The sequence below is a fragment of the Mustela lutreola genome, chromosome 16 (assembly GCF_030435805.1).
Source record: "Mustela lutreola isolate mMusLut2 chromosome 16, mMusLut2.pri, whole genome shotgun sequence".
Taxonomy (NCBI): Eukaryota; Metazoa; Chordata; class Mammalia; order Carnivora; family Mustelidae; genus Mustela; species Mustela lutreola.
Window position 1 is genome coordinate 55,567,562 of NC_081305.1, and position 24,408 is coordinate 55,591,969.

General features: G+C 55.1%; 1 protein-coding gene across 8 annotated transcripts; it reads right to left on the reverse strand.

Annotated features, from left to right (window-relative positions):
- Nucleotides 1-879: 879 nt before the first annotated feature.
- Nucleotides 880-24,408, reverse strand: KASH5 (KASH domain containing 5). Of its 8 annotated transcripts, none has more exons than XM_059152891.1 (20): nt 24,161-24,408; nt 21,830-21,967; nt 18,351-18,455; nt 17,688-17,874; nt 17,156-17,220; nt 15,886-15,952; nt 15,466-15,627; nt 14,907-15,024; nt 14,526-14,576; nt 9,470-9,547; nt 9,208-9,264; nt 8,871-8,930; nt 8,226-8,290; nt 7,970-8,057; nt 7,531-7,653; nt 4,902-4,960; nt 3,180-3,225; nt 2,240-2,304; nt 2,037-2,153; nt 880-1,910 (listed from the first exon to the last, which is right to left on the reverse strand). In XM_059152891.1, exons 1-20 carry the CDS (start codon nt 24,180-24,182, stop codon nt 1,769-1,771), a joined length of 1,815 nt encoding a protein of 604 aa, XP_059008874.1. In that variant the 5' UTR covers nt 24,183-24,408; the 3' UTR covers nt 880-1,768. The 8 variants fall into 8 exon arrangements, with proteins under 8 accessions (XP_059008874.1, XP_059008873.1, XP_059008875.1 ...); XM_059152890.1 differs by having other exon boundaries at nt 2,037-2,156; nt 7,531-7,674; XM_059152892.1 differs by lacking the exon at nt 2,037-2,153 and having other exon boundaries at nt 7,531-7,674.

Consider the following 24,408-nt stretch of genomic DNA (forward strand, 5'->3'; position numbering starts at 1 on the left):
AAATCCTCCTCTTTTAATCCCAGCAGCATGGTGGTTTCTATGGCTCTTGGCCCACAGAGGTGCTTTCCCACCACCTGGTCTTCACACTCACACACACACAAACACACACTATTATCTCTGCCCATGACACCCTCCTTTAGTCCCTGCTCAATGTAACAAACTTTACTCATATTTAAAGACTGCACACAGATGTTACCTAATAGGGACAAAATCCCTATCCTTCCAGGACAGGTTAAGTGCATTTTCTGGGTTCCTATGGAACCTACAGTTACCTCTATCACTATCTGCCTTTATTTTTTTTAAAGATTTTATTTTATTTATTTGACAGAGAGAAAGAGATCACATGTAGGTAGAGAGGCAGGCAGGGGGGGGGGAAGCAGGCTCCCTGCTGAGCAGAGAGCCCCATGCAGGGCTCAATCCCAGGACCCTGAGATCATGAGATCATGACCTGAGCCGGAGGCAGAGACTCAACCCACTGAGCTACCCAGGTGCTCCCACCATCTGCCTTTAAATAGGGGTGACTCTGACCCTCCCTTGCTCAAAACTCTCCCAAGGAACCCTCTTATGGTGCTGAAATTGTTCGTATCTTGACCCGGGTTTTGGTTTTGTGGTTGTTTGCATATGTGAAAACTCATGCACCTGATACTTTGATTTGTCCATTTATCTGTATGGTTCCATTTTTAGTGTATGCACTACTGAAGCGAGCATATCCATTTATCTGTATAAAAGTTGTGTCTCAAAGCATAAATAACAACAACAACAAAAAGCAATAAAATCTCTGAAGTCTCCCATCATCCTCAGGAGAAAACCCGGGCTCTTCAGCCCGGCATTGGAGGGCCTGTTTTTCTACAGATTTATCTTCCTTTCTTTAACAAATAATAAATTTTTGAAAGATTTTATTTGAAAGAGAGAGAGCATACAAGCATGAGTGGGTGAGGGCAGAGGGACAAGGAGACTCCCTCCTGAGTGGGGAGACCTTGCAGGGCTCCATCCCAGGACCCTGAGATCATAACCTGAGCCCAAGTCAGACGCTTAATGGACTGAGCCACCCAGACACCCCCACAGCTTTATCTTCTAAGGTCTAATCACGGCACATGAATGAACAGTAAGTGATGAGTAAGCTACTGGCACACGGGTCCACTTCCTGCTGGCTGTTTACCCTGCAGGGGACATCTGTGATGTATGCCTGGCCCATGTGTCTCTTTCCCTCTTTCTGCCAGGAGAGCAGAGAGGAGCTCAGTCTCCCAGCCTCTCTTGCAGCTAGGAGGGATCATAAACACTTCTGGCCAATGAGACATGAACACAGGTCTGCTGCTGGCTCTGGGAAGGCCACGTCTTTTCTTTATAAAGAAAGGAAGGGACAAGTCCCCTTCTTCCAACAGATGTGATGTATGAAGCCACACCTGCCAGCTCCTGAGCAAGACGGAAGGGCTGAGAGGATCACAGAGAATCATCGTTCCCTCATTCCCCAGGCTGTGGAGACTCTGAGCTATGGGCTCATAGCTGCCCTCCTCCAGACTTGTTTTAGGAGAAGGATAAACCCCTAGTATTTAACCCATTGTTGGGTGTGTTTTGCTATTGCTCAGAAATGTAGTTACCAGTGTTACAAAACCAAAAAACTTCACATAAAAACTCAACACAGGACTGTGGATCCTGGAGCACTGTATCTAGCGTCCCTGAACCGGAGCCCTCCCAGCTAACGGCACAACAATGGTAATAACAGTAGGATTCCCCGGGAATTCTCTGACTAGACCTTGCTCTGAGTGGCTCACACTGGCGGGGGCTGGAGGTAGCAGAGCTGGAGGTGGGGCCAGGTGGGTGGCGGGGACTGGCCCAGCAGCAGGACGGACAGCAGCAGCAGCAGCAGCAGGCCCAGGACGGGGGCCGGGATCAGTGGGGGCCGAGTGATCCTGGTGGGAGGCAGCCCAGCGCTCAGGGAAGGCCCCAGGGCGGGGGGCTGCTGGGGCTGTCTCAACTGGGGGCAGTACCCCAGCGTGTGCCGGCCACCTTCATTCTGGAAATGCCTCGGGGCGCACCTGAGTGGCTCAGGCTGCAGGGAGGGCAGGCAGAGCTGGCCCCATCTGGGGCTCCTGATTGGGACCAGCTCTCTGGGCACAGGCACCAATGCTTGCTGCGGCTGGGGCTCGGTGGGGCTGCTGGACAGAAAGGAGGGCGAGGCAATCACGCTGACCTTTTCCTCCGCCTCCAGGCCCCTTCCAGTCCAGGTGAGTCCTGTTACCTCTCAGGAGGGCTTCCCAGAACATCTCCATGATGCGGGTCCGCCAGAGGGCTGGGGAGATTGGCCTGGAGGGACAAAGGAAACAAACTTGAGACTAGGTCCTGGATTGGGAGAGGCCCTTGGTTCAAGCCACTGGACAGAAGTGACCACATGGAAGGGGGTGGAGTGCAGTGTGACACCCCACAGGGTTGGGTTCCCAGCTCTGATGCCTACAGCTCAGGAGAGAGATCATCCATCAAGTCAGCTGTGAGGAAACTGAGGTGGGTCCCATCTCCTTGGAGGGAAGGGGGAGGTAGGCTTTGGGGTCAGGCTGCTCAGAGAGACCATCTTGGAGGGTTTGGACCCCAAAGGGGCCCAGATGCCTGGCACACATTCAGGCTCTCATATTCCTACCCTGAGGACCCCGGGCTCCCTGCCTCTCCTCCCCGAGCTTCCCTCACTTCCCCTGCCTGAGAATGGGGACGGGCACCCGCAACCACACCTTGGGGCTTTGAGGAGCACAGCAGCTGGTGTGAGTGGTGCCAGATGGGGGAGCTGTGACAGGCGCTGTGCCCCAGGGAGTTCTGGGGCTGGCTGGGGCTGGCTGGGGCGGGCCCACCCCCTTCCTGTGCGTGGGCGCATGTGCGTGTGCATTTTCGCATTCCGGGGGTGTAGCCACGTCTGTGAGGCCTGGGGCTTAGCCGTTGCGGCCCTTTGTGTGTGCTTGGGGGGTCCCCTGGGAACATTCTGGCCGCCCACTGGCCCGAAGGCCTCCCCACACGGCGCTGTCCGCTCTCATTAGCTATAGCAAGGGCCTTGTTATCTCTCGGCCAAATGATTTTTCTGTCTGCTGGGGAGAAGAGGGGGTGTGGGTAAGGGCTGGGAAGAGCTGCCATTGTGTCACCCTTCTCAAGACCCCAGAGTGGGTGGGGACTGGGAGGGGGTGCTGGGGACTGCCTACCATGATCTGGGGCACTGCTTCCTCCTCTTCCTCTCTTCTGGGCAACCTGGGGGGGATAACAGAGTCACTGCAAGCATCTTGCTTCGGCCTGGCTCCTGTTCGCCCACTGTGGGGCTGGATGAGCCTTTAAAGCAGGGGTCTTAGTGGGGAGTGGGCATCACGGATGGGCCTGGGGGTGTCCTGGAGCCCCATGAGCAAGCTGTTGTGCATATTTGGCAGGGGAATTGTCAACAAACTCTCAAAAGAGTGTGTGACCCCCAAAAAGGGTAAGAGGCTCTTTTGATTTTCTCTTCCGCTATCTGATGCTACAACTGGGAGCTGAGGCTTCTGCTCTCTTACTCTCCCAAACACCAGAGTCTCAGAGCAGAGACTCAGGGCAGGTGTAGACCCGCCCCCCACTTCGTGCCTGTGGGGTTGTGCCACTTTCATTGAGTGTCAGTCTTACTGGGACTTCCTTTAGGACCGAGATTCCAGAAGCCAACTATGTGAGCAAGTTGCCCTACAAATCATTTCTCTTGGGTGGACAAGCCTTCAGCTTCTAACCCTCTGAGGGTTGCAGCTGCCCGAGCCCCTGAAATACCTCTCTGGCCCATCCCCGACTCAGACCTCAAGCTGCCCAACCCAGATGCCCCTTGGAGACCTGGATGTCCATACCACAGGCTACCACCATCACTGGGGACCAGGGGTCCAGCCCTCCAGCTGCCGCCATCTGATACCCTCAGGACACAGCGCCCAGCGCCTCTCAAGGTCCAAGCCCTCACCCTGGTCAGGTTTAGGGGTCATCGGTTTCACCTCCTCCTTTGCTTCCAGCTTCCAGCTTCCCAGTCTGTGGGTCATACTGCCCTGCTCCTGGGAAATTCAAATGTCCAGCCCCCACCCCCGCTGCTGCTAACCCCCTTCTCCCTTCCCTTCCCCAGTGACGCAGGGTGGGGGGGGGTCCTGCCCAATCTCAGCTTTCTTAGACAAGTCCAATTAGAGGCCAGTGGCAGGCGGCTCATTAGTTGTTACAGCCGAGAGCTTGAAGGGGGTGCAGTGGGAGGCATTACAGGAAACCACAGGCCCCAAGGCCAGGCCTGAGGAGGATAGGCCCAGACATCTCATGCTTTCTCTCTCCCCAGAGGCCTGCCGCTGAGCTTCCTAACAATCACAGGGCTGGGGCTCTGGACAGTAATGCTTACAGCACCCCATCACGGGATTTGAACCCAGGCTGTCTGATTCCGGAGTTGCCGACTGTCTCCTAACTACCTGGGTGTTCTCCCTGGGCCAGTCTGGGCTTCCTTCATCCCAGGATTCCTTGGGGGCTTTGGGAGAGGTGTGTTCAGTGACAGTGACCCAGTGACTGAGCTGTCCCATCAGCCAGACAACTGTCTTCTTGTCTAAGAGTCTCCTATATGAGTACTGCTCCTATGGGGCCCCATTCAAGGCATCATGTCCCCAGAAAGCCTTCCCCCAGTTGGCTCGAAGTGCCAGATGTCCTCCCAGAATAGCCTGGGTCAGAATCTGTCTCCCTCTAGACCAGGAGATGCTGAAGGCAGGGCTGGGGGTGGCTCATCCTGGTTCACAGGCCAAGGATCACTTCAAGGGGAGGGAATGAATGAATGAAGGAGGGAATGAGGTGCAACTCCCCCCCCCCCCAGGGCTTTTCCAGTCTTTGCACAATGTCCAAGAATGTGGTGTCACCCCAAGCCAGGGGGATGGCTCTGGAAGGAACAAGCTTCTTACCACATTGATCGCTCCTTCCTTCCTCCCTGAAGGTGCACTATCTCTCCCTGCAAGTGTCTCTGTGGGAAAAGGCGAGGGTAAGTCTCCTGCGCTGTGACCCCTGCAAGAATTACCCACCTGCTGCTAAAACCTGCCCTCCTCTTGGGCTCCCTCCCTGGGTCGGGGGGGGGGGCTGGCTCTACATCCCCTCAGGCGTAGAAGCCAGACTCCTATTTCCTCAGCACCCAGAACTCCAGGTTCCCCAAACCTCTCACACTCCCACGAGCTTCTCTTACTCATGTGGACCGAAAGGAAGCCCGGCATTTCCTTCCTGCATCCCCTTCTCCTCCCAGGTTCCTGGTCTGGGGGCAGCCCTCCCCTCCTCCCCCCGCTGCCCAGCTGTTCTCTCTCAGGACCCAGGTCCTAGTTTCTCCTCCTTCCCTGCAGCCTCAGTCGCCAACCTGACACTGTTTCCTACATACATCCCTGAGCTCCAGGCTTGTGCCCCCACTGACCCCAGGTAGCTCCCTGGCTGTCCCTCAGGATCCCATCTCACTAGGCTGCAAGGCAAGTTGTTGTTGTTGTTTTTAAGATTTTATTTATTTGTCAGAGAGAGAGAATGAGCACAAGCAGGAGGAGGGGAAGAGGGAGAAGCAGACTCCCCGCTGAGCAGGGAGCCTGATGTGGGACTCAATCCCAGGATGCTGGGATCATGACCTGAGCTGAATGCAGATGCCCAACCCACTAAGCCACCCAGGTGTCCCTGCAAGTTGTTTGATGTCTCTCTGTCTTCTCCCTTCCTAGCACCCATCTCTCCTACCCCACTTCTCTCTGCCCATCCCTCCTCCTCTGTCCCAAGGCCCTGGCCTGCCTCAGGCTTTATTCCTCTGGACTCTTGCCCCAGCCTCCTTCCTGGCCTCCCTGCCTCTAGTCAGTCCCCATGCTCTCCATATAGGCTTCCCACTCCCCCGCCCACACCAGGGATCTTTCTAGAGGGATCTTTCTATATTGAGAGCTGACCATACCCCCTCCCTGCCCTCAGTCATCCTGGGACTCGATGGAGAAAAGTACAATCTCCCTGCTTGATTTATAGGTAATTCCTGTTGTGATCGGGCCCCATGGCTCCCCAGCCACCCGCCACTCCCTCTGCTGCCCAACCGTGTTGTATGCTTTCATGCCCCACATCATCGTGTGTGTGCTTTCCCCTGCCAGGAAGGCTTCTCTCTCCTGACACCGCTCAACTTCTCTCTCTTCTCCGAAATAAACTCAAGTGTCGGTTTCCCAAGTGACACCTCTCCCAGTCTCCCACCTGACCCAGGTCTTCCCTTTGCTGGGCTCCCTCAGGGCCTGGCCCCCACCTCTGCACACCCATCACCCTGCATGGGGATGGCCCATTCGCATGATCTCCCCACCAGGCCCCGAGAAGCTTTACACCTTAGTTCTAGGACCCAGAGCTGGTAGCACCCTGAGGCCTGGGTCAGTGCTCCTTTGGATGGGGTGTCGAGCGCTCCCAGAGGAATTCACTCTGACTCACACTTCCTCAGAAGGATGTGACTCTGCCACCCATAGGCTATGTGACTGGGAACGTGTGACCTCTCTGAGCCTCAGTTTCCCATGGGTAACAGGATGAGGAGTGAGAATGCCTACCTTGCAGAGATACTGGGGGAGGTAAATGAAAAATCAGGGGCGCCTGGGTGGCTCAGTTGGTTAAGCTGCTAAGCATCTGACTCTTGGTTTCTCCTCAGGTCATGATCTCAGGGTGGTGAGATGAAGCCCCCTGTTGGCTCCGTGCTCAGGGTGGAGCCTGCTTGAGACTGTTTCTCCCTCTCCCTCTGCTTCTCCCCCAACTTGTGCTCACACGAGCTCTCTCGTTCTCTCCAATAAATAAACAAATCTTAAAAAAAGAAACCAAACAGCACAGGCATTGAAGGGAAATGCAAAAGCTTCTCTCAACCCAGGGAGAAGGTGAGCAAAGAAATAAGTTTCTCCTTTAAGAACGGTGAACAGTATAATTCTGAAGCAGTCTTATTTTTAAGACAATGCAGTTACAGAACTGTTAACAATATTTCCTTTAAAAAAAAAAAAACCAAACTAGACAGACAGAGAGGCTTCTGGCACTAAAAGATTAAAACCTCACTTTTCTGTTGTGGACACTGAAGATGAGTTGTCTTGGTTGTTTTGAAGGATGTGGAAATACTGCTCAGGTAATTACAGAAGTCATAAAACAACTTCCATGGCTGAGTTCAAGATTTCCACATGGGCTTTCTAAGCTGTTCTTATGGTGCCTTCTATCCCCAAAGTAAAAGCTTAATGTATCTTTATGGTGTCCGGAGGAATGATTCACTTCGTGACTTCCCCCCGCAGGACCACTGTAAACGCAGGGCTTCCTGACAGTGCTTTCTCAACGACAAAACTACCACTGTGCAGTTTGCATTCGCTTTGTTTGCTCTTGTCTACTCCCCTGGAGGGCCAGTCCCTAGAGGGCAGGGATGGTGTCCTGCCTGGCTCGGGCCTGTGTCCAGAAGGCCCTCGGTCAATGTTTGCCCATGGAATGGGCAGCAAGCTCATGGCACATGGGAGTCCCAGGGCCCTCTCCCAGCTCCTGGACTCTGGCGGTTTCGGACCACCCCCGCCCCCAACCCATGCTCACCAGTGTACCAGCTGGGGCTTCAGGCAGAAACTCCACTTCCTCATCTGTCTCAGTGATGACCTCCTCCCACTGCCACACTCCACACAGAGGGCTGGAGAGAGCAGCGGCTGCCACTTCTTGTTTCTGGGAGAGGAGAAGCTGTTTCTGAAGTCAGGAGGGCCAGGTGAAGGCAGAAAATGGGTCAGAGATGGGGATGGACACGTGCTGAGGCAGGGGTAGGAGAAGCCAGGTTGGGGGCTGTGTGGCGGGGGTGAGGCTGGGCTGGGGAGCAGGTGGAGGCAAGATCTGGGAAGGGTTTGGCAGCAGGACCAAGGATTGGGGTAGGAATGAGGTAAAGTACTGAGATGGTCCTGGGGGGAGATGAGGTGGGTGAGAATTAGGGCTGCGTCATAGCTGTGGCCGGCAGTGGGTTGGGATGTTCCCGAGGAGCCAGGCCTACCTGCCGTATGGCCTCGATCTCCACGCCCAGTGACGGGGGCAGCAGCCTGGTCCAGCCCACTCTTCTTGCCTGGGCCCCTTCCAGTAGCCTGGCCACATGGTCAAGAAGGGATGGCTCTCTCTGCGCCTGCCCCTACGGGTCAGTCCACCCACTCTAGGGTGGCTGCTCTGCCCACCCTGTGGCTGGAGGTTGGGGGCTCCCTGCCTTTGGGCTCCCCTCCTGCCTCCTTTACTGATGTTCCTGATGTTCCACTCACTCATCCGGCCCCTCATGGGTCTGACTCAGCTGCTCCTCCAGATGTGAGATTTCCAGCCTCAGTTCCTGCAAAGGAGGGAGTGGGGGACCCCTGTCTTTCCATTCTTCTCTATCTCCTGGCCTTGGGCTCCTCTTACAGTCAATTCCACTCCCCTGACTTCTTTGGGCTCCTCCAGACATATAAGCAGTGACAGAAACTTAGGGAGCCAAAGAGAGACAGAGAGCAGCAGGAGCAGAGAACATAAGCCAGCAGCCTGGGAAACTAAGAACAAGAAACATGGACGGACACAGACTCAACAGAGAGGCAAAGACATGCGAGGGGCAGGAGACACCTAATGATCAGGGACCAATGGAGGGCAGAGTCACCCCTGGAGACAGACAGACTAAATCAAGGAAAGGCAGACACACAGAGAGATGGGCAGGGGAAATGCATTGACAAGACCCCCACAGAGAATGAAAACGGACCGGAGGTGGAGATACACAGGGTGAGAGACAGAGAGAGAGAGAGAGAAAGGAACAGAAGACAAGTGAAAAGGCCAGAGACACACACACTCCACAAGACAGGGGCAGAAAGAGGCAGCGAATGCAGAGATAGCAGAAGAGCAGGGCCAGGCAGCGGGCCGAGGGCGAGAAGGCAGCAGGCTACCTGGGTGGTCGTTCTGTACTCCTCCAACGTCTTGGCCAGACTCTCCGCATGGCGAGTGCGCTGAGGAAGCCCAAAGCCCAGTAAGAGGAGGCCCAGCTCCGCCAAGACGCAGAGGCAGGGGTAGGTGAGATGGGCAGGGTGAGCTTGGGGGAGGAGCTATGGCCTGAGGGAGAGCATCAGGTTTCTAGGCCCTGCAGGGACAGGCTTGCCAGGCCAGGGGAACCCTCTGACCTCTCTGGGCTGCTTATCCAGGGATAAGACCCAGGCAGGACTCCCACACCTTAGGGCAGGAGCACATGGAAGGCAAATGTCCCCTTGCCACCCCCGGGCCCCTCACCTCTGAGAGGACGGCATCTCGTTGGCAAATGAGGCGTTCACACTCATAGAGCTGCCGCTGCCGAGGAAGGAGTCCGTCCATCTGTCCAGCCTCCCAGGACTGGCCTCAGCGGGTGCTGCCCTCCCCAGTCCACCCAGCTCTCCCGAGCCCCACTCCTCAACCTCCTGTGATGTCTCTGGACATCAGCCACCCAGAGAGGGATTTCAGCCGAGCTGCCTGGAGCCCTGGGAGCCTGATGGCTCAATGAAGGAAGGGGTGGCACCTTCAAAACCTCCTTCTCCGTGGCCAGCTCCTCACTCCTCCTTTTGACGCCATCCCGCTCCGCCAGCAGCTTCCCGTTCTGGAAGAAGGAAGGACCAGTTAGGCCAACAGCAATGTTAGCGCCCGCAGCTGACATTTCCTGATCACCTGACCGGCAACAATGAGCCTAGTGCTGAGCACGTTATGTATTTGGGTCCATTGAATCCCTCCACGCCCCCTACGAGTTCTCAGCCGGGATTTCTCTGTGTGTCACGGGTGCTGGTCTGAGGAGACAGGACCCACTTCACGGAGCTCATAACAGTATCTGCGAGCACGTCTGAGCACCCTGCCCGTGTTACCTCATGTCTCCTCTCCCATCGTGCAGATAAAGGCAAGTGGGGCACAGAAAGGTTGAGCCCTGCGCCCCCAGGCTGTACAGGAGGTAATTCATTGCAAACACACACTACTGTATGTTAATAAGCACAGAGCATTTAGAACAGTGCCTGGCACACACAAAAATGTTCAGAAAATACAAAATATATATTTTAAAGATACTTTCAAAACTTCACATTCTAAATATTTTCACACACATGTGAGTAAAAATACCAGTATAATGGACTCCCACTGCCCACCAGCTAGCTTCAATAATTATTTATATATTTTCCTAGTTTCTTCCCTATTCTCCAAGTTTTTGTTGTTGTTGTTGTTTAACATGACTCTAAACCAAACGCCAGGTAGCCTGTGATTTCTGCCTAGAACAACTCTGGCATTTTAACTTCCTATTTAAATAATTGTTTACTTTACCAAACTCACACCACCATGATCACGCTTAACAAAAGTAATAATTCCTTAATCTTTCCTATATAATAATTTCTATAATCTTTTATCAAACTTGTGATTTTTCTTTGCTTTTCTTTTTTTCCATTTTGATTGTCTCGCAAAGGTCTTGTCACATTTAGTTTGTTCGTAGGAGGATCCAAACAAGGTTGACTGTGGCTTTCGGTTGAAATGTCTCATTTCTTTTCCTCTGACAATGGTCGCCCACCTGTCCTAATCCAGGTACTTTTGGGGGCACGTCTTTTGGGGAATAAATCAAGTTATTTGTCCTGTATAATTTGTGCATTCAGATTTCGCTTCCGGAGTTCTCATTCCCTCCATAGGACGTTCATCATATTTGTCCAACCTCTTCATTGCCTTGAAACTGGTGGGTAGATCCAGGACCCTGTCCAGGCTCCTGTTCAATTTTTGGGGGGAGGAAGATTTCCCAGGTGCTGCTGGTCACGTTGTGCCGTTTGGGAAGAATGTCATGTCTGGGTGTTAATGTTTTCATTGGCTTCACCTTCTGTTTTTACAGAGGAAATTGATAAGTGGAGAGGCTAAGAAACTTGGCCAAGGTCACCTGGTGAGAGAGTGGACTCACCAAATCTGACTCTCTCTGGGGTGAGATGCAGCCCTGGGTGAGAATGGGGAACAGCTTCATCTCTGGCCTCAGGGAGCTCATCGCTAGAGGTGGGGACCGGTGCCTAAGCAGATGATAACTCAGGAGGCAGACTCTGATGAGGCCTAGGGCCTGGGCCCTGTGCAGCCTGGATGAGGGGCTTTCAGAAGTGGCAGGGCTGGGCCACCCTGAGTCCTCCAGGGGGAGAATTATCAGAGAAAACAAGGGGGCCAGGAAAGGGGCAGCCCATGCCAGCTGTGAAATGGGATCTGAAAATAAAATGGCCCCCAATCCAGTTGAGAGTTTCCAGGCACCAAAAACTTAGCAACTTGTGCTGACTTCGATGTGTAGCAGCCATGGGCAAAAGCATTTCAGGGCTGGGAGGCAGTTGGAGTTCCCTTGCCACGCCCCTCCTCCCCAGGCCCCTGGGGACACCAGGGCCAGTTCCGCCCTCTCTCCAGCTGGCTGGCTGGGCTCCAAGTCCTCCATCAGCCATCCTTCCTCCTTGGTCTCCTCAGGCCTGGGCTGCCAGGTGAAGGGCAGAGGAAGGACAGGCCAGGAATGCTGTGTCAACATCTGTCCACCTGGTGGGGATTTGGAGGCTGGATTCTGGGCTGCCCAGCAGGGAACCTGGTTACTCAGCCTCTCCTGCCTTCTTCTGCAGTAACCCAAGCCCTGCTCTGAAGATTCTCTGTAGGAAAGCCGAGTATCCCGAGTGTCCCTTACACCAGCATTATTCTCCTGTAACTTGAGAACTCGATCTATAGATGCTCTGTAGGCTGCTGTGGGCAGGGGAAAGGTAGGGAGGGAGGCAACCAAGAATAGCTCCGGTTTATCGAGCGCCTAGGATATACCAGTCGCTGCTCAAGGCACTTGACCTGGCAGCAGGCCTTCTGCACTGGGAGGAGGCAGAGATTGCTGGCTGCAATTCACCCTTCCGAGTCCTTCTGCTTTCTTTGGGGGTGCACTCTCCAGGTGGGCAAGTGGGTCCTAGTCCCACTCTGGAGGGGTGAATAAGAGGAAGATTCGGGAGATCTCGGCAGATTCAGGAGAACTGACTGGTTAGCTAATCCAGCAGCCATTCTCGCCCCCTCTCTCACTTGCTCATCTCCCACTCCAGAGGCAGAGAAAGGTCAAATATTCTCCCAGCATCCCTTGCAGCTGGGGATGTCATGTGATCCAATTCCTGCCAGCGTGATGGAAGAGAGGTATGCTGGGATGGTGGGTATAGTGGGGGTGCTTTTCCCTCTGACGAAAGGAGAGCCATGGGAGGAGCATTAGCTGGGCCCGCTTGCCCCTCTTTGTCCTGCTTTGAATAAGACCACGAGGGTGGAGCTGTTGCAGCCATATGAGATCATGAGGCCATAGGCCAATGAACAAGCCCAAGTCACCAAACCAACATGGAGAACTTCAAAGTCTCTTGTTAAGGAAGTGAGTGTCCTTCGGATTGAAGCCACCATTTCCTCAGTGTTCTCTTCCTTGGAGCTGAAAGTGTTTTGGCCCATCCAGGATTGGAGTGCCCATACCAGGGAGCGGTTTGGCTATAATCATATAATGTCACTTTGGCCAATAAGATATACGAGGGAGGTTCTGCTCTGGGGCTTTAGGGAAAATTTCTTCTTGTTCTTTCTTTTTCGAGCTTTAGGGAAAATTTCTTCTTGTTCTTTCTTTTTCTTTAAGATTTATTTATTTATTTGTCAGAAAGAGAACACAAGCAGGGAAAGCGGCAGGCAGAGGCAGAGAGAGAGGCAGCCTCCCTGCTGAGCAAGGAACCCAATGTGAGACTCGATCCCAGGCCCCTGGGTGGGGTTATGACCTGAGCAAAAGGCAACAGCTTAACCGACTGAGCCACCCAGATGTCCCATCTCCTTGTTCTTAAAGAGAGATGTTCTGGAAGAAAACAGTCACATCCTGCCTGAACCCCATGCCTCGCACTGTGGCAGCCATCCCATGGTGAGATTCCCGTCATCCCAGTGGACGGAATTTTCATGGAAGAGCCAGAGAACAATAGTGGAAAATTTTGGATTTAAATGTAAAACCCAGGGATGCCTGGGTGCCTCAGTTTGTTGGGCATCTGCCCTGGGGTTCTGGGATCTAGTCCCACACTGGGCTCCTTGCTCTGCGGAGAGCCTGCTTCTCCCTCTCCCTCTACCTCTGCCTGCCAATCCCCCTGCTTGTGCTCTCTTTCACTATCAAATAAAATCTTAAAAAAAAAATAGTAAAAGCCATAATACAGATGTAGGACAAAGAGATTTGGGGGGATCGGGCAGAATCAGTATCATTGTCTGGACTGGGCAGAGATCCTTAGGGCAGGGGAGGGGTGGAGGAGGGTCAAAGAAGAGAATAGAGGGAAAACAGGCCCTGCGCCAGCCCCAAGCCCCAGGTTAGCTGCGAGGGATGGAGAGGAAGGTTGCAGTTGAACCACACTTCTGCTGGGATGTCTGGGAATCCGAGAGGGAGCATTTCTCAGCTCAGTCTCAGAACCAGCAAGGCCTGTGTAACAGAATGGAGATGGCTCTGTGAGGACTGGAGGCAGAGAGGCCCAACAAGCCCCCTTGTGGCCACAAAGTCTCAGGAAATCAGCTAAGCCTCTTCTATGGCCCTGGAAGGGTGTGGGAGGGGCGGAGGGAGTACCCCAGAGGCCCTCGTGTCTTGGTGGCTCCAGAGGGCCACCGGCAGCAGATGCAGTGAGAACTGGATGTCCAGAGACCAGGGCAATGCCAGCCTCCCAGGGGACGCCAGCGTGTGGTGGTGACTAAGGCTGAGGACCAGATGGGATGATGAGCGTCAATCTTGTGACCAGCAGAAAGAACAGACGTTGAGGGAGGACGGCAGCCTCCTGGAGCACTGAGATGCCGTGTGGGTCTTCAGCCACTTAGATGGCACCTCGCAGAGGGGTGGTGATGAATTTCATCGACAGATGAGTTTCAGTTTCCACCTAAAAAGGACTAGGTGGGCCCAGATGTACTAAGATCATGTCCTCTGTGTCAGAAGAACAGGGCTCGAATCAGACACGTGGTTGAACTGGGCCATTGCGGACACTGCGCTAGTCCCCTGGCTGAGCACTGTCATTTGTTTCTAAGACAATCCTGCCGAACAGATAGTCTCCTCTCCTTCTCAGAGAATAAAACAAAGGCTCGGGAAGGGGGAGTCACATGCCTAAAGATGGCAGAGATGGGTTGTGAACTCAGGGCTGACTTCAAAGCCTGTGTTCTTTCTACCATAAAAAAATGCTAACATATGAGCAACAGGGGTAAACTTCCAGCGAGCACTGCCCATGGGTCCTGCCTCGTGCCTAAGACTACAAGCATCTCCGTGTTTAAATCCCTCACCACCCAACGAGGGAGATTATTTTGGCCACTGCTACAAGTACAGAGAGATGGACCGACCCATGCTTACGTAAGCAAACCCAGCACAAGCCCAGGCAGTCTGTCCCATGCCCCACAGTCTTACCAACCAGGGCACGCAGCGCTGTGACTTTCAGAGACACTTGTACATTACTGGGATTCTGGAATCTCCCTCTACAGACTGTCAGGGTATTTGGGTGCAGGCCGCTGGAGGTGTCTGGGGCAGCAGGGGTAGGGCGGGAGATCCCTGGGACTGGGCTAGGTGTAGAGGTGGGCACTGGGCCTCAGCTCACCTCCTCCTGCAGAGTCTCCATCTCGGCCACCAGATGCTGCTGTTCCTTTTCCTGAAAGACCCCAGAGGACAAAGGCTTCTATTTGGGCCTCCTAGCCTTCTCCCTTCTCCCACACCTGGGAACCCATCCTGGGTCTGGGTCAAGGAGGAGCAAGGCTGGGAGGATGGGTCTGACAGCCCTGATGGCTCCTGTTGTCCCCTCTGTCATGAGAGGGGTGGCAAATAGATATGGATCCTGAGTCTGGGGAAAGCAGAACCTGGAGTCAGGGAGGAAGCTGGGGTAACCTCTACCCGTTCCCATTCGACTGTCAGGCTCTGTTGCTCGGACTCTAAGAAAGGGGGAAGGAAGATGACACCTTTGTACCCTTTGCCCGGAACCCACCGTCTGCCGGGCCTGGGCCAGGAGGCTGCGATTCTGATCCTCCAGGCCCTTGGCCAGCGTCTTCAGGTCCTCCAGCTCCTCATCCACGGCCTTGGCACACTGCAGGGCCTGCTGGGTGCTGAGGGGGGCCGCACGCGAGGGAAACAGAGACCAGAGAGACAGAGCCACTCAGGGAGTCAGAAGCAACAGAGAAATCCTGACAGGGACCTGGGGGGTAGGGGGGTGGGGCACGGAAACCCAGAGGGAAAAGCGGGGAAAGAACCTAGTACAGGACACAGAGACCCCGTTTCTCCCTAAAAAACTCAAGGGGGTGGGACAGAAACCTGGAAAGAGCAGGAGATTAAAATAAAGGGAATGTGACAGATACGAGAAAGACCACAGGGCAGGCATAGGCTGCAGATATGGAGACACAGAGAAGAGTAGAGAGGGGAGTCTGAACCCAAGAGGCTGAGAGACGAGAGTCAGGGAAACACAAAAGAGAAAGAGGAAGAGAACGGATGGGACAGTGCAGGGTGGAAGACAGGGCAGAAGGTGCAGGGAGAGCACGTGGAGAGCCCACCTGCGAAGCTGCTTGCGCAGGGTCGTGATCTCCTCTCCGAGGCGCGTGGACCCCTCCTCGGCGGTCTCCAGGCTGCGCTGGAGCTTGGAGTTCTCCCCGGCCAGCCTGCGGTTGCTGAGCTCCAGGTCCTCCAGGCTGCTCAGCAGGTCAGCGGTGGTGGGCCTGGGGTCAGGGAGGGGCTGGTCACGGGTCACAGCTCCCACCCACTTCCCTTCCCAGGTGGGGGTGGCGGTGGGGGGGGGAAACAAGGCTCTTCTGGAGAATGAGGAACAGGAGAGAGACTACCCTGCTCTCCCAGGCCTAGCAGCACAGCCGCCCCCACAACCCGTCCCTCATTCCCTCTGAAGGACCCCACTAGAGCCCTATGGCAGGGAGGCTGGAGGACATGGGCTGTGGGGAGGTGTGGGGGGGCATAGGTACAGCTCAGCTCTGGGGTCTTCGCCTCCAAAGCTCTCTAGGTTGGCTGGCTCTTCCGCTTCTGGGCATCCTGGAGGGAGACAGACAGAGGGTGGTGGGCTCCTCGGTGACCTTGGGTGTCGGGGAGCCCCAGGACTTGGGCTTGGCCTCCATTAGCCTCTCCCTCGCATTTGCCCTGGGTCATCTCATCTGCTCCTGGGGCTATGATTATATCCATTGTCTGAAAGGCCTCTTGCTCACTGATACCCTGAGCTCAGGCTGGAACTCTCTTGAAGCCCTGAATTCATCACAGCACTGGGCAGCAGCACCTTAGCTACCCCCAAACCTGTTCCCCTCCCCGATTTCCTTCCCACCCACTCACCTGGTCACTGGGCTGTCCTGGCTCCCTTGTTCCTCCTCATCTCCACAGTCCCCCCGATTCCAGACCCTCATCTTCCTCCCTGAATCTTCTCCACGCTCCTTGCTGTCTCTGCCAGTCCTAGCTCAGGCTTCTCCCTCTCCTCCTGGACCCATACCACAACCTCATCCCCAACCTCCTGGCCTCCAGCCTCCTCGTCCTGTCCCTTCCCCGACCCAGAGGGGTGTTTCCCTTGTCCCTTGACCTTGCTGAAAGAGGTCCAAGGGAACATCAAGAAAGCTGTGATTATTATTATTTTGCTTTTGTTTTGTTTTTGTAAGGTACAACAGGAACACTTTTTTATAGAGCACCTCGTATGTGTGAGGTCCTGGGGATAAAATGGGGGAAAGGATCAACTAATCAAACAGCAGGACAGGGAACTGAATCAGATGGTCAGATTTCTCCAGGAGAGGAATGCGGGTTTGTGAGTGAGCCCGGACAGCCAGGGACCACGGCCCGGGGCATTCTCTGGCTTCCCCAGGTGTGGGAGGTTTAGGGTTCTGAAGAGCGCGGTGGGCAGGCACCTGGTGCATTCCAGGCTGAGCCAGGAGGCCAGAGGGAGCAGAGACTAGAGAGTAGGCAGGAGCCCAGTGATGCTGACAAGAAGTAGGCAGGGCCTTGCAGGCCTCTATGATAGGGCTGCAGTTAGGAAGAGGACTTGGAACCAGCCCCTGAAGAAAAAAAAAAACCCCAAAGCTCAGGGAAGGTGGGGAGGGAGCCATGGAGGTGCCTAGAAAGCCAAACTCACAGCTCCAGGAGAGAGCAAATGTTCCAGGGGTCCCACCCAATGTCCCTGGCTCCCATCCCCAGGTGGGAAGTCCCTCCCACTGTCTGACCCTGGGCCTGCCTGCTTCGTTCTATATATAGTAGTCTCACCAGATGGCGGTTGCTGGGAGGTCAGGGCCCCCTTGAAGGCTGTCTCCTCTTCCAGCTCTAATCCCCTGTATCAAAGGGATGAGGCTTAGAGCCCCCTGCAGCCACCCCCAATCCCGACCAGCCATGCAGGGGGATTGCTGGTGACGGGAGGAGGGGCCAGGTCAGGTGAGAGCAGGAGCGCTGGCAGCACTGCGGTGGGGAGGAAGGTAAGGCCAGATGGCAAGAGCCCTGAGCCAGATGGAAAAGCAGGAGGGGCAAGGACTGGGTTTGGAGAAGGGATGGGGAAGGGCCTTTATCAGCCCCCCAACTCCCCCACATCTTCCCTTTCCTTTTTACTTCTGCCTCCCCATCCTAGGAAATTTGTCTTCAGACCCTCCACCCCATCCCCCAACCCTATCTCTTCACTTTTCTCTCATCCTCCTTCAAACACAGTGGGTCCCTGTGCCCAAAGGATGCTGGCTGCAGTAGGCAGGTGTGAGGTTAGATCTTAGGAAGGACTTTCCGGGGGAGGGTTAGAGGTGCAAAGACCCACCCATCCAACTGACAGGCAGCGATCCAGTCCCTCATGACGGTCAGAAAGGTGTCCAAGTCCACAGTGGCCTGAGGGCCTTCCCCATTGGGGTCCAGGTTGCAGGCCAGTGTTTGGAGGCGTGCATCCTGGGGGTCCTGTCCTGTCACAGCCTCCAGGTACGCTAGTACGTGGGTCACAGCCACAAGGCCTGGGGACAGAACATGCCTTGAGGGAGTCTGGGGCAGAGGCAGGTGATGGCTTGAAAGTAGGACACCAGTGGCTGGGCTGGTGGCACCACTGTACCACAGCTTAATCCAGACAGTTTGGGCAAGTCCTTCCCCTCCTCTGAGTCAACCTTTTCACCTGGAAATGGAGCCCGGCCATCGTCACTCACAGGGTGGAGCACGAGGACCTGCTGTACCCCATCAGGCCCACAGTGGCTGCTTTCCCTCCCTCTCCCCAGGCCATACACTCTTCCATTAATGTCCTCACCCTGAACGGCCTCCATCACTTTATCTACTTCCTTACCGAAGCTTCCCACAATCACCCACCTCACCCTGCAGGCACCCCAAGAAGAGCCCCTTTTCTATGGTTCCCCAGTTCCCAGCAGCCCCCTCTGTCCCTTATTACTCCTCGTGTCTCCCAGGCCCCTGCTGCCTGGCCCCCATCCTGCACCCCCCCAACCTGTCTTCTGGGTGTCACAAGCTTCGAACGTAGAGTTGAGTATTTGCTCCTCCAAGCTCAGCAGCGTCCCGAGGCTCCCCTCCTCCAACTGGTCCCAGAGGTACACTGGGGAGACAAGAGGGTCAGCCCACCCGTGAAAAGAGGGCCAAGAAAGAGTGACCCTAGGCCCCCTGCTCCTGCAGAGGGGAGGGAATTTATTCTGAGTTACTTGGGAGTTGGGGCTGATGGGGAATAGCAGGAAGCTTCGGGCGCACAGGGACAGCAACTTAAGGGTCTCTGAGTGGCTTCCTCGCCCTGAGGATGTGAGCCCCATTTTTCATGCCAGGAAGTCCCCCCTGCTGTCTAATCCTTTGTGTCCAAGCCACTCAGGAGCCCAGAGGACAAAGGCTCTGAGATCACCCTTTCCTCTTCTCTTCCCCTGTCGCCAGGCTCTGCTCTGCGGGGGGCTAGGAGCAGAGGAAGGCAAAGAAGAGAGGATTCTGGGAGGAGCTGAGGGTGAAGAGGGGCTCAGGAGCCAGGAACAATCCAATAAGGCGCGGGCAGCCTGGATCGATTCTGCCAGCCACATCTCCCCGCCTGCATGGGGCGGGGGAGGGGAGGCAGGTCTCTCCTACCTGAATCCCCAGGCCAGGCTAGCATCATTGGCGCCCACAGCCAGGGGCCTGAGATGAGAGGGGGTGGGTGATCTAGCCCAGCCACAGGACTGTGGGCATGTCAATTCTCCTTTCGGAGCCTCAGTTTCCCCACCGGTAAAATGGGCAGGTAGTGATCCTTTCCTACCTTACCAGGGCTGGGAGGGCTGGGTTTGTATATGGGAACGGCCCTCCTGACATGAACATGAACCCCACAGCAGTTGGTTTATTGCTGTATCCACAGCGTCTGTATATAGTAAGCACTCAATAAATGCTCCAAGATACAGGAGATCCCAGGAGTCGCTGGGACTGGAAGTGACCTTCCAGACTCCCTGCCCTGCCCTTGAACAACTGGGTATAACAGCAGGCCCGGCACAGGTTGCAGGGTCTGACAGACCCAAGGGGAGGCCTGAGCAAGGAGCATAGACTCTCTGAGCCAGTTTCTTCCTCTGGAAAATGGGGGTGTTCCCTCCCTCCTAGGGGACAACTGAGATAAAATCTAGAAAGGCCCTGGGCGGAAGGCCTGGCAGGTGGTGGAGGCTCAGTCACAGAGCTGAATATTTATCTAGCAGTTAGTAGATATCCTTCCTCTTCTGGGGCTTTTCTATGAACCATAGTAGCTGCTATTATTAGCCACTCGTTACAGATGAGGAGACTCAAGGCACAGAGAAGTTAGGAACTTGCCCCAGGTCACCTGTTCAACATATGAATGCTTTTTTTTTTTTTTTTTTAAATATAGGCTCCGTGCCCAATGTGGGACTTGAACTCACGACCCTAAGATCAAGAGTCACACAGTTTACCAACTGAACCATGCAGGAGCCCATAGGCCCTCTAATTCCTTCTGCTCTCTGGGGTTCTTTGTAGAGAGCTAAAATTCAGCCCCTCAGGTCTGAATGTTTGAACCCATGCTCTTAGGGAAGGGGGGAGGGGACCCAGTTAGGGGACACCAGGGTCCCTCCTGGGGCTTTATCTCTTCTTGCTGTGCTCCCCATGTTACCCAGGAGGACCGGGAGCCCAGTAAGCTCACTCCCCAGGGCTGCTCAGCCAGGGAGAGCGGAGCCAGAGTCAGCCCTGGACTGTCTGGTGCACGGGCTTTACATGGGTCTACGGTCCCTTCCTGGGGCCCCTCAGGAACATGTCACTGCTTCTCCTATTCTCTTTCCTTCATTTCCATTCTCAGTGTCTGTCCCTCTCTCTGTATGTCTCTGCCCTTCTCTAGTTTTCTCTCTGACTCCTCCTCTCCATCTTGCTCCCCATACCTCTCTTTCCAGATCCCTGCCTCTCTATTTTCTTCCTCCTCATTTCTCCATCTCCAGGTTCTCTTCCCATATCTTGGTGACTCTCCCTTCCCAAGCCTCTGTCTCCTTCCGCCACTCCCTCCGCTTCTCTCCCTCCCACCCCCAGCCCTCCTCTGTCTTCATCTTTCCCCGGTATGTCCTTCCTTTTCCTTCAGGAGCCACCCAGAGCTGGCTCAGTCCGCACCCACGGGAGCGGTGGCCGCACGCCCTCTGCTGGTGCCCACGAAGTTGCCATGTTAGTCACTCTATCCACCTGCCCTTGGGTCCTGACAACCAGGTGTCTGCCCTCCTGCCTTCCCCTCTGGAAAGCCTCCTGAGGCCAGAGTCCAGGCCTGTGGCCTTGAGAAAAGATGCAGGCTCTACTGCTGGACACTGGGAGCCTCGAAAAAGCGGCCCTGCCTCTGCCCTAGGGTGGGAGCCTCCTCCCCCATCACAATGAGCTCTCCCACCTAGCAGGTGAATTTCAGAGAAGGCCACCCAGTGTCTTGTCTCCCTGCCGCTTCCTCTTGAAGCTGGTTTTCACGCGGCTTTGGTTTGCATCCATCCAAATAATCAGGGATTATAACTGAGCACCTACCAGTTGGGATATTGTTTTAGGGCAGCCACTTGCCACATGCGGTTCTTGAGTATTTGAATTGTGGTGCGTGTGAATTGAGATGCTCTTTTACTGTAAACTACACACCAGGTCTTAAAGCCCTGGTATGAAAATCAAAAGACTATCTCCAATACATTCTTATATTAATTACATGCTGAAAGGATACCATTTTGGATAGAGTAAGTTAAATAAAAATCTATTGTTCCCGTTTTGCCTGTTTCTTTTTTCTTCTAAATGTGGCTACTTGGGGCGCCTGGGTGGCTCAGTTGGTTGGGCGGCCAGGTCTTGATTTCAGCTCCCATCATGATCTCAGGGTCCTGGGATCAAGCCCCGTGTTGTGCTCTGCACTCAGTGGGGAGTCTGTTTGCGGGTCTCTCTCCCTCTGCCCCAACCCCTCCACTCTCTTCCTCTCTCAAATAAATATGTAATTTTTTAAAATAAAAAAAACCCCTAAATGTAGTTACTAACAAAATTTAAAATTACATTTACGGCTGGCATGTTGGACAGAGCTGCTCTAGGGACCAGGAATACCAGAGTGAATAAAACAGACCCCACCTCATGGAACTCAAGTTCTAGTGCGAGAGACGGAGATGAAACAGACAAACAGATGTCCGTGCTATGAAGAGAGGCAGGAGAGGGGAGAGAATGTGAAAGTAAGCATTTCGAAGGAAGCAGAGATCTGAATGAAGTGAGGACCGAGCTGGCAGGTTGTCAGGGAAGGGTGTTCTGAGCAGAGGTTTCTGCTCTAGCTGCCCCAGAGCCAGTGAGATTCACAGTGTCCAAACAGCAGGTCCCTCAATGACAGCTCGCTCCCCGACTCCCACCTTGTGCCAAGGTGGAGGCTCAGACATCCAAGCCACCTCTCCCAGGTCCCCGAAGCACAAGCTGGCACCTGCTCCCCCACTGCTCCCTCCTCATTCTCCCACGGGGCAAACAGAGGGCCAAGCCACCTACTTTTTGCAGTGGGGCCACCCGCGCGACTCTCTGGCACATCCATGGGCCACCCTGGTTGTTCTGCAGCTGCTGGAGAGGCTAACAGCCTGCCTCCATCACCGGGAGGGGCTGACAAAGGCTCACCGACTCTGAGAGCTCCTGGAAGGACAAAAGGGAATGGCCTCCTCAGACCAGCCACCCTGCCCCACCTGTGCCCCAGGCCACTCTGGGTTCTCAGAACCTGTTTGCCCACCCCTACTGCGACCAGAGCAGCTCCCGCTCAGACCTGTTTTATGGACTGGAGGTGTGGGCTGGGAAAATGGGAGGCCGAGGAGCGGGCAGCAGAGATCAAAGAGGGGGGCTAGTGAATGGGGGTCATTGCTTCCTTGCTTCCCCCCTTCCACCCTTTCTCCCCACAGCCCGTCAAGTCCCCAACCTTGTCCTTCCTGCCCTATGACTCTACCCATCCCCTCCTCTCGTTTCCTACAGTTCTGGGCCAGGCCCCATCCTCTCCCCCTGGACCCTCATCCCATCCCTCCTCCCTCACCTCCCAGTCTCAAGGATCTCCCCTCCAGTCCATCCGTGCTGGGTCCCAGAGTGTTCTCCCTTGGCTCCCCAGCACCCCAGGGACTGAGCCTAGACCCTGGATCCGGCATCGAAGGCCGTGGATGGCCTGGCCCTGCCTGCCTCTGTGCCCGAAATCACTCTTGCAGTTCCAGGAGCTCTGAACTACATGCTCTCTCCCAAACTGGCCTGGCTGTTCCCACCTCTAGGTCTCTGCCTGGGATCCTCCTTTCAGCCCTTCCAGTCTTGGCTCACACGTCCTCTCCTCTGGGAAAATGTTTCTGAATGAGCTACTGTCCCTGGGCTCCCACACCACCCTGGGTGATAGACATTCTGCCCTATCAGCCTGTATTTGGAACTGTTGCCCTCTTTTGTGAGTTTGACCCCATCTTTCTCCTACTCCAACTCCTGCCATGGATCCCTGGGGCCCTCGGGACTAAGTCCCAGCCCCCCTGGCTGGTGTGGGACAAAGTGCTCCCTGCAATTCCTTGACTCATTTTGTCACTATGCTCCCCATTGGCTGACCTCCAGGTCCCTCACACTCATCATAGCCATAGGAACTCTGCATCTTTCCACGGTCTTCCCAGGCCCAAATCACATCACACACACCACCCTCACCTGTGGCCGCTTCCCTGAGCCCATGGACCAGTTAGGGACTTCTTCCTCTGTGCCCTGACAATGACCTGTCCTGCTCCCCTCATAACCAGGTTGACTGGTTGTCCACTATGACTCATTGTCCCAAGTCCAGGGCACTTTTAAGGGTGAGAAGGGTGTTATTAATAATTACACTGGACAATTAACTGGGCACCCTGTGGCACATGGTCAACACAGGATCGCCTGGGGCCTGTCTGTCCTCACCCCACCTGCTCGTCACCCCTTCCCTCACCAAGTCCTCCCCCGACTCTGATCTCCCTGGCACCTGCTGGGTCCACACTTCTTGGCAGCTTTTAGAATGTCCTAGAAAAAGTGGCCTTTAAAGGGAGACGGGTCCAGGGTTTGGACAATGGGTGATGGCTGTGGGGCACCAGTGAGGGAGGGTCTGGCACTGGGAGCCCTGGACAGGGACGGGAGGGTAAACTCCTGGTGAGGGAGTGAGGGAGGGTCTTTGACAGGCAGGTTGGAGCAGGAGGGGGCTAGAGGCAGGTTTTAAGGGGGCCTGGATCTTAAAGGGTCTCTGACCAGGTTTCTGGATTTCTGGGGTGTCTGGCTGGATTTCAGAGGTCTCTTGAGAGGATCCAGGAAGGAACTATGACAGGAGTTTTGGTGGGTTTGACGAGATTTCTGGGGCCCTCTGAGAGGACTTCGGGGGAGAGAAGGGAGCGTAACAGGATTTGGGGGGGTAGTCTGGTAGGCTCTGAGGGAGAAGTCTGACAAGGTTCTGACAAGATTTCAGGGGTCATCTACGGACTTCTTGCTGAGTCCTTTTCAGTATTTCTGAGGGTATCTGGTCAGGATTTCAGGAAAATTTTAACAAGATTTGGAAGGCCTTGATATTGGGGACGCTCCCCCACGATGGGGGCTCTGAAAGGGTTTCTTTGGGGAACCTCGCCACAGCCAGGGCGTACCTGGGTCCGCGTCCCAGTCCCGGGACACCGCGGGGGACCACGACTGACCAACGGCAGTTGCAAGGAAAGAAGACGCACGTGCGCCGTCCCCGCACGGGAAAACGCGAGAGAGCGTGGGGCGGAACCGAGAGCGCGCACGGCCTCTAAACCCCGCCCCACCTGGGCTCCTCCCCGCGACGCAGGCGCGACCCGGGGGAAGGCTCGCTCTAGTCTGGTCGGTTACCTGCCACCACGAGGCTGCGCATGCGTAGGGCAACGAGGGCGCGCACCTCGCCTAGTGGAGCGGGCGCATGCGTATTGGCCGAGCGCGCCAACGCTGGAGGAAGCTGTGCTGGTGGGGGAAGCTAGGGGTGTCCGCGTCCAGTGTGCTGGGGTCTTCTCTCCCGCCTCAAGCTTGGGTGCAGTGGGCCCCAGCAAGGGAGATTTGGATTGAGGGACCCTTGTCCATCCCCCCACTTCTTATTAGCTACT

Excerpts from the sequence above, each read along its gene's own strand:
- KASH5 (XM_059152883.1), bottom strand. The coding sequence starts at position 24,182 with ATGCGCAGCCTCGTGGTGGCAG. Across the intron at positions 15,628-15,885 it reads GAAGACCCCAGAGCTGAGCT|GCCCACCACCGCTGACCTGC; the intron begins GTACCTATGCCC and ends CCCTGACCCCAG. Across the intron at positions 15,025-15,465 it reads CTGCGCAAGCAGCTTCGCAG|CACCCAGCAGGCCCTGCAGT; the intron begins GTGGGCTCTCCA and ends GGCCCCCCTCAG.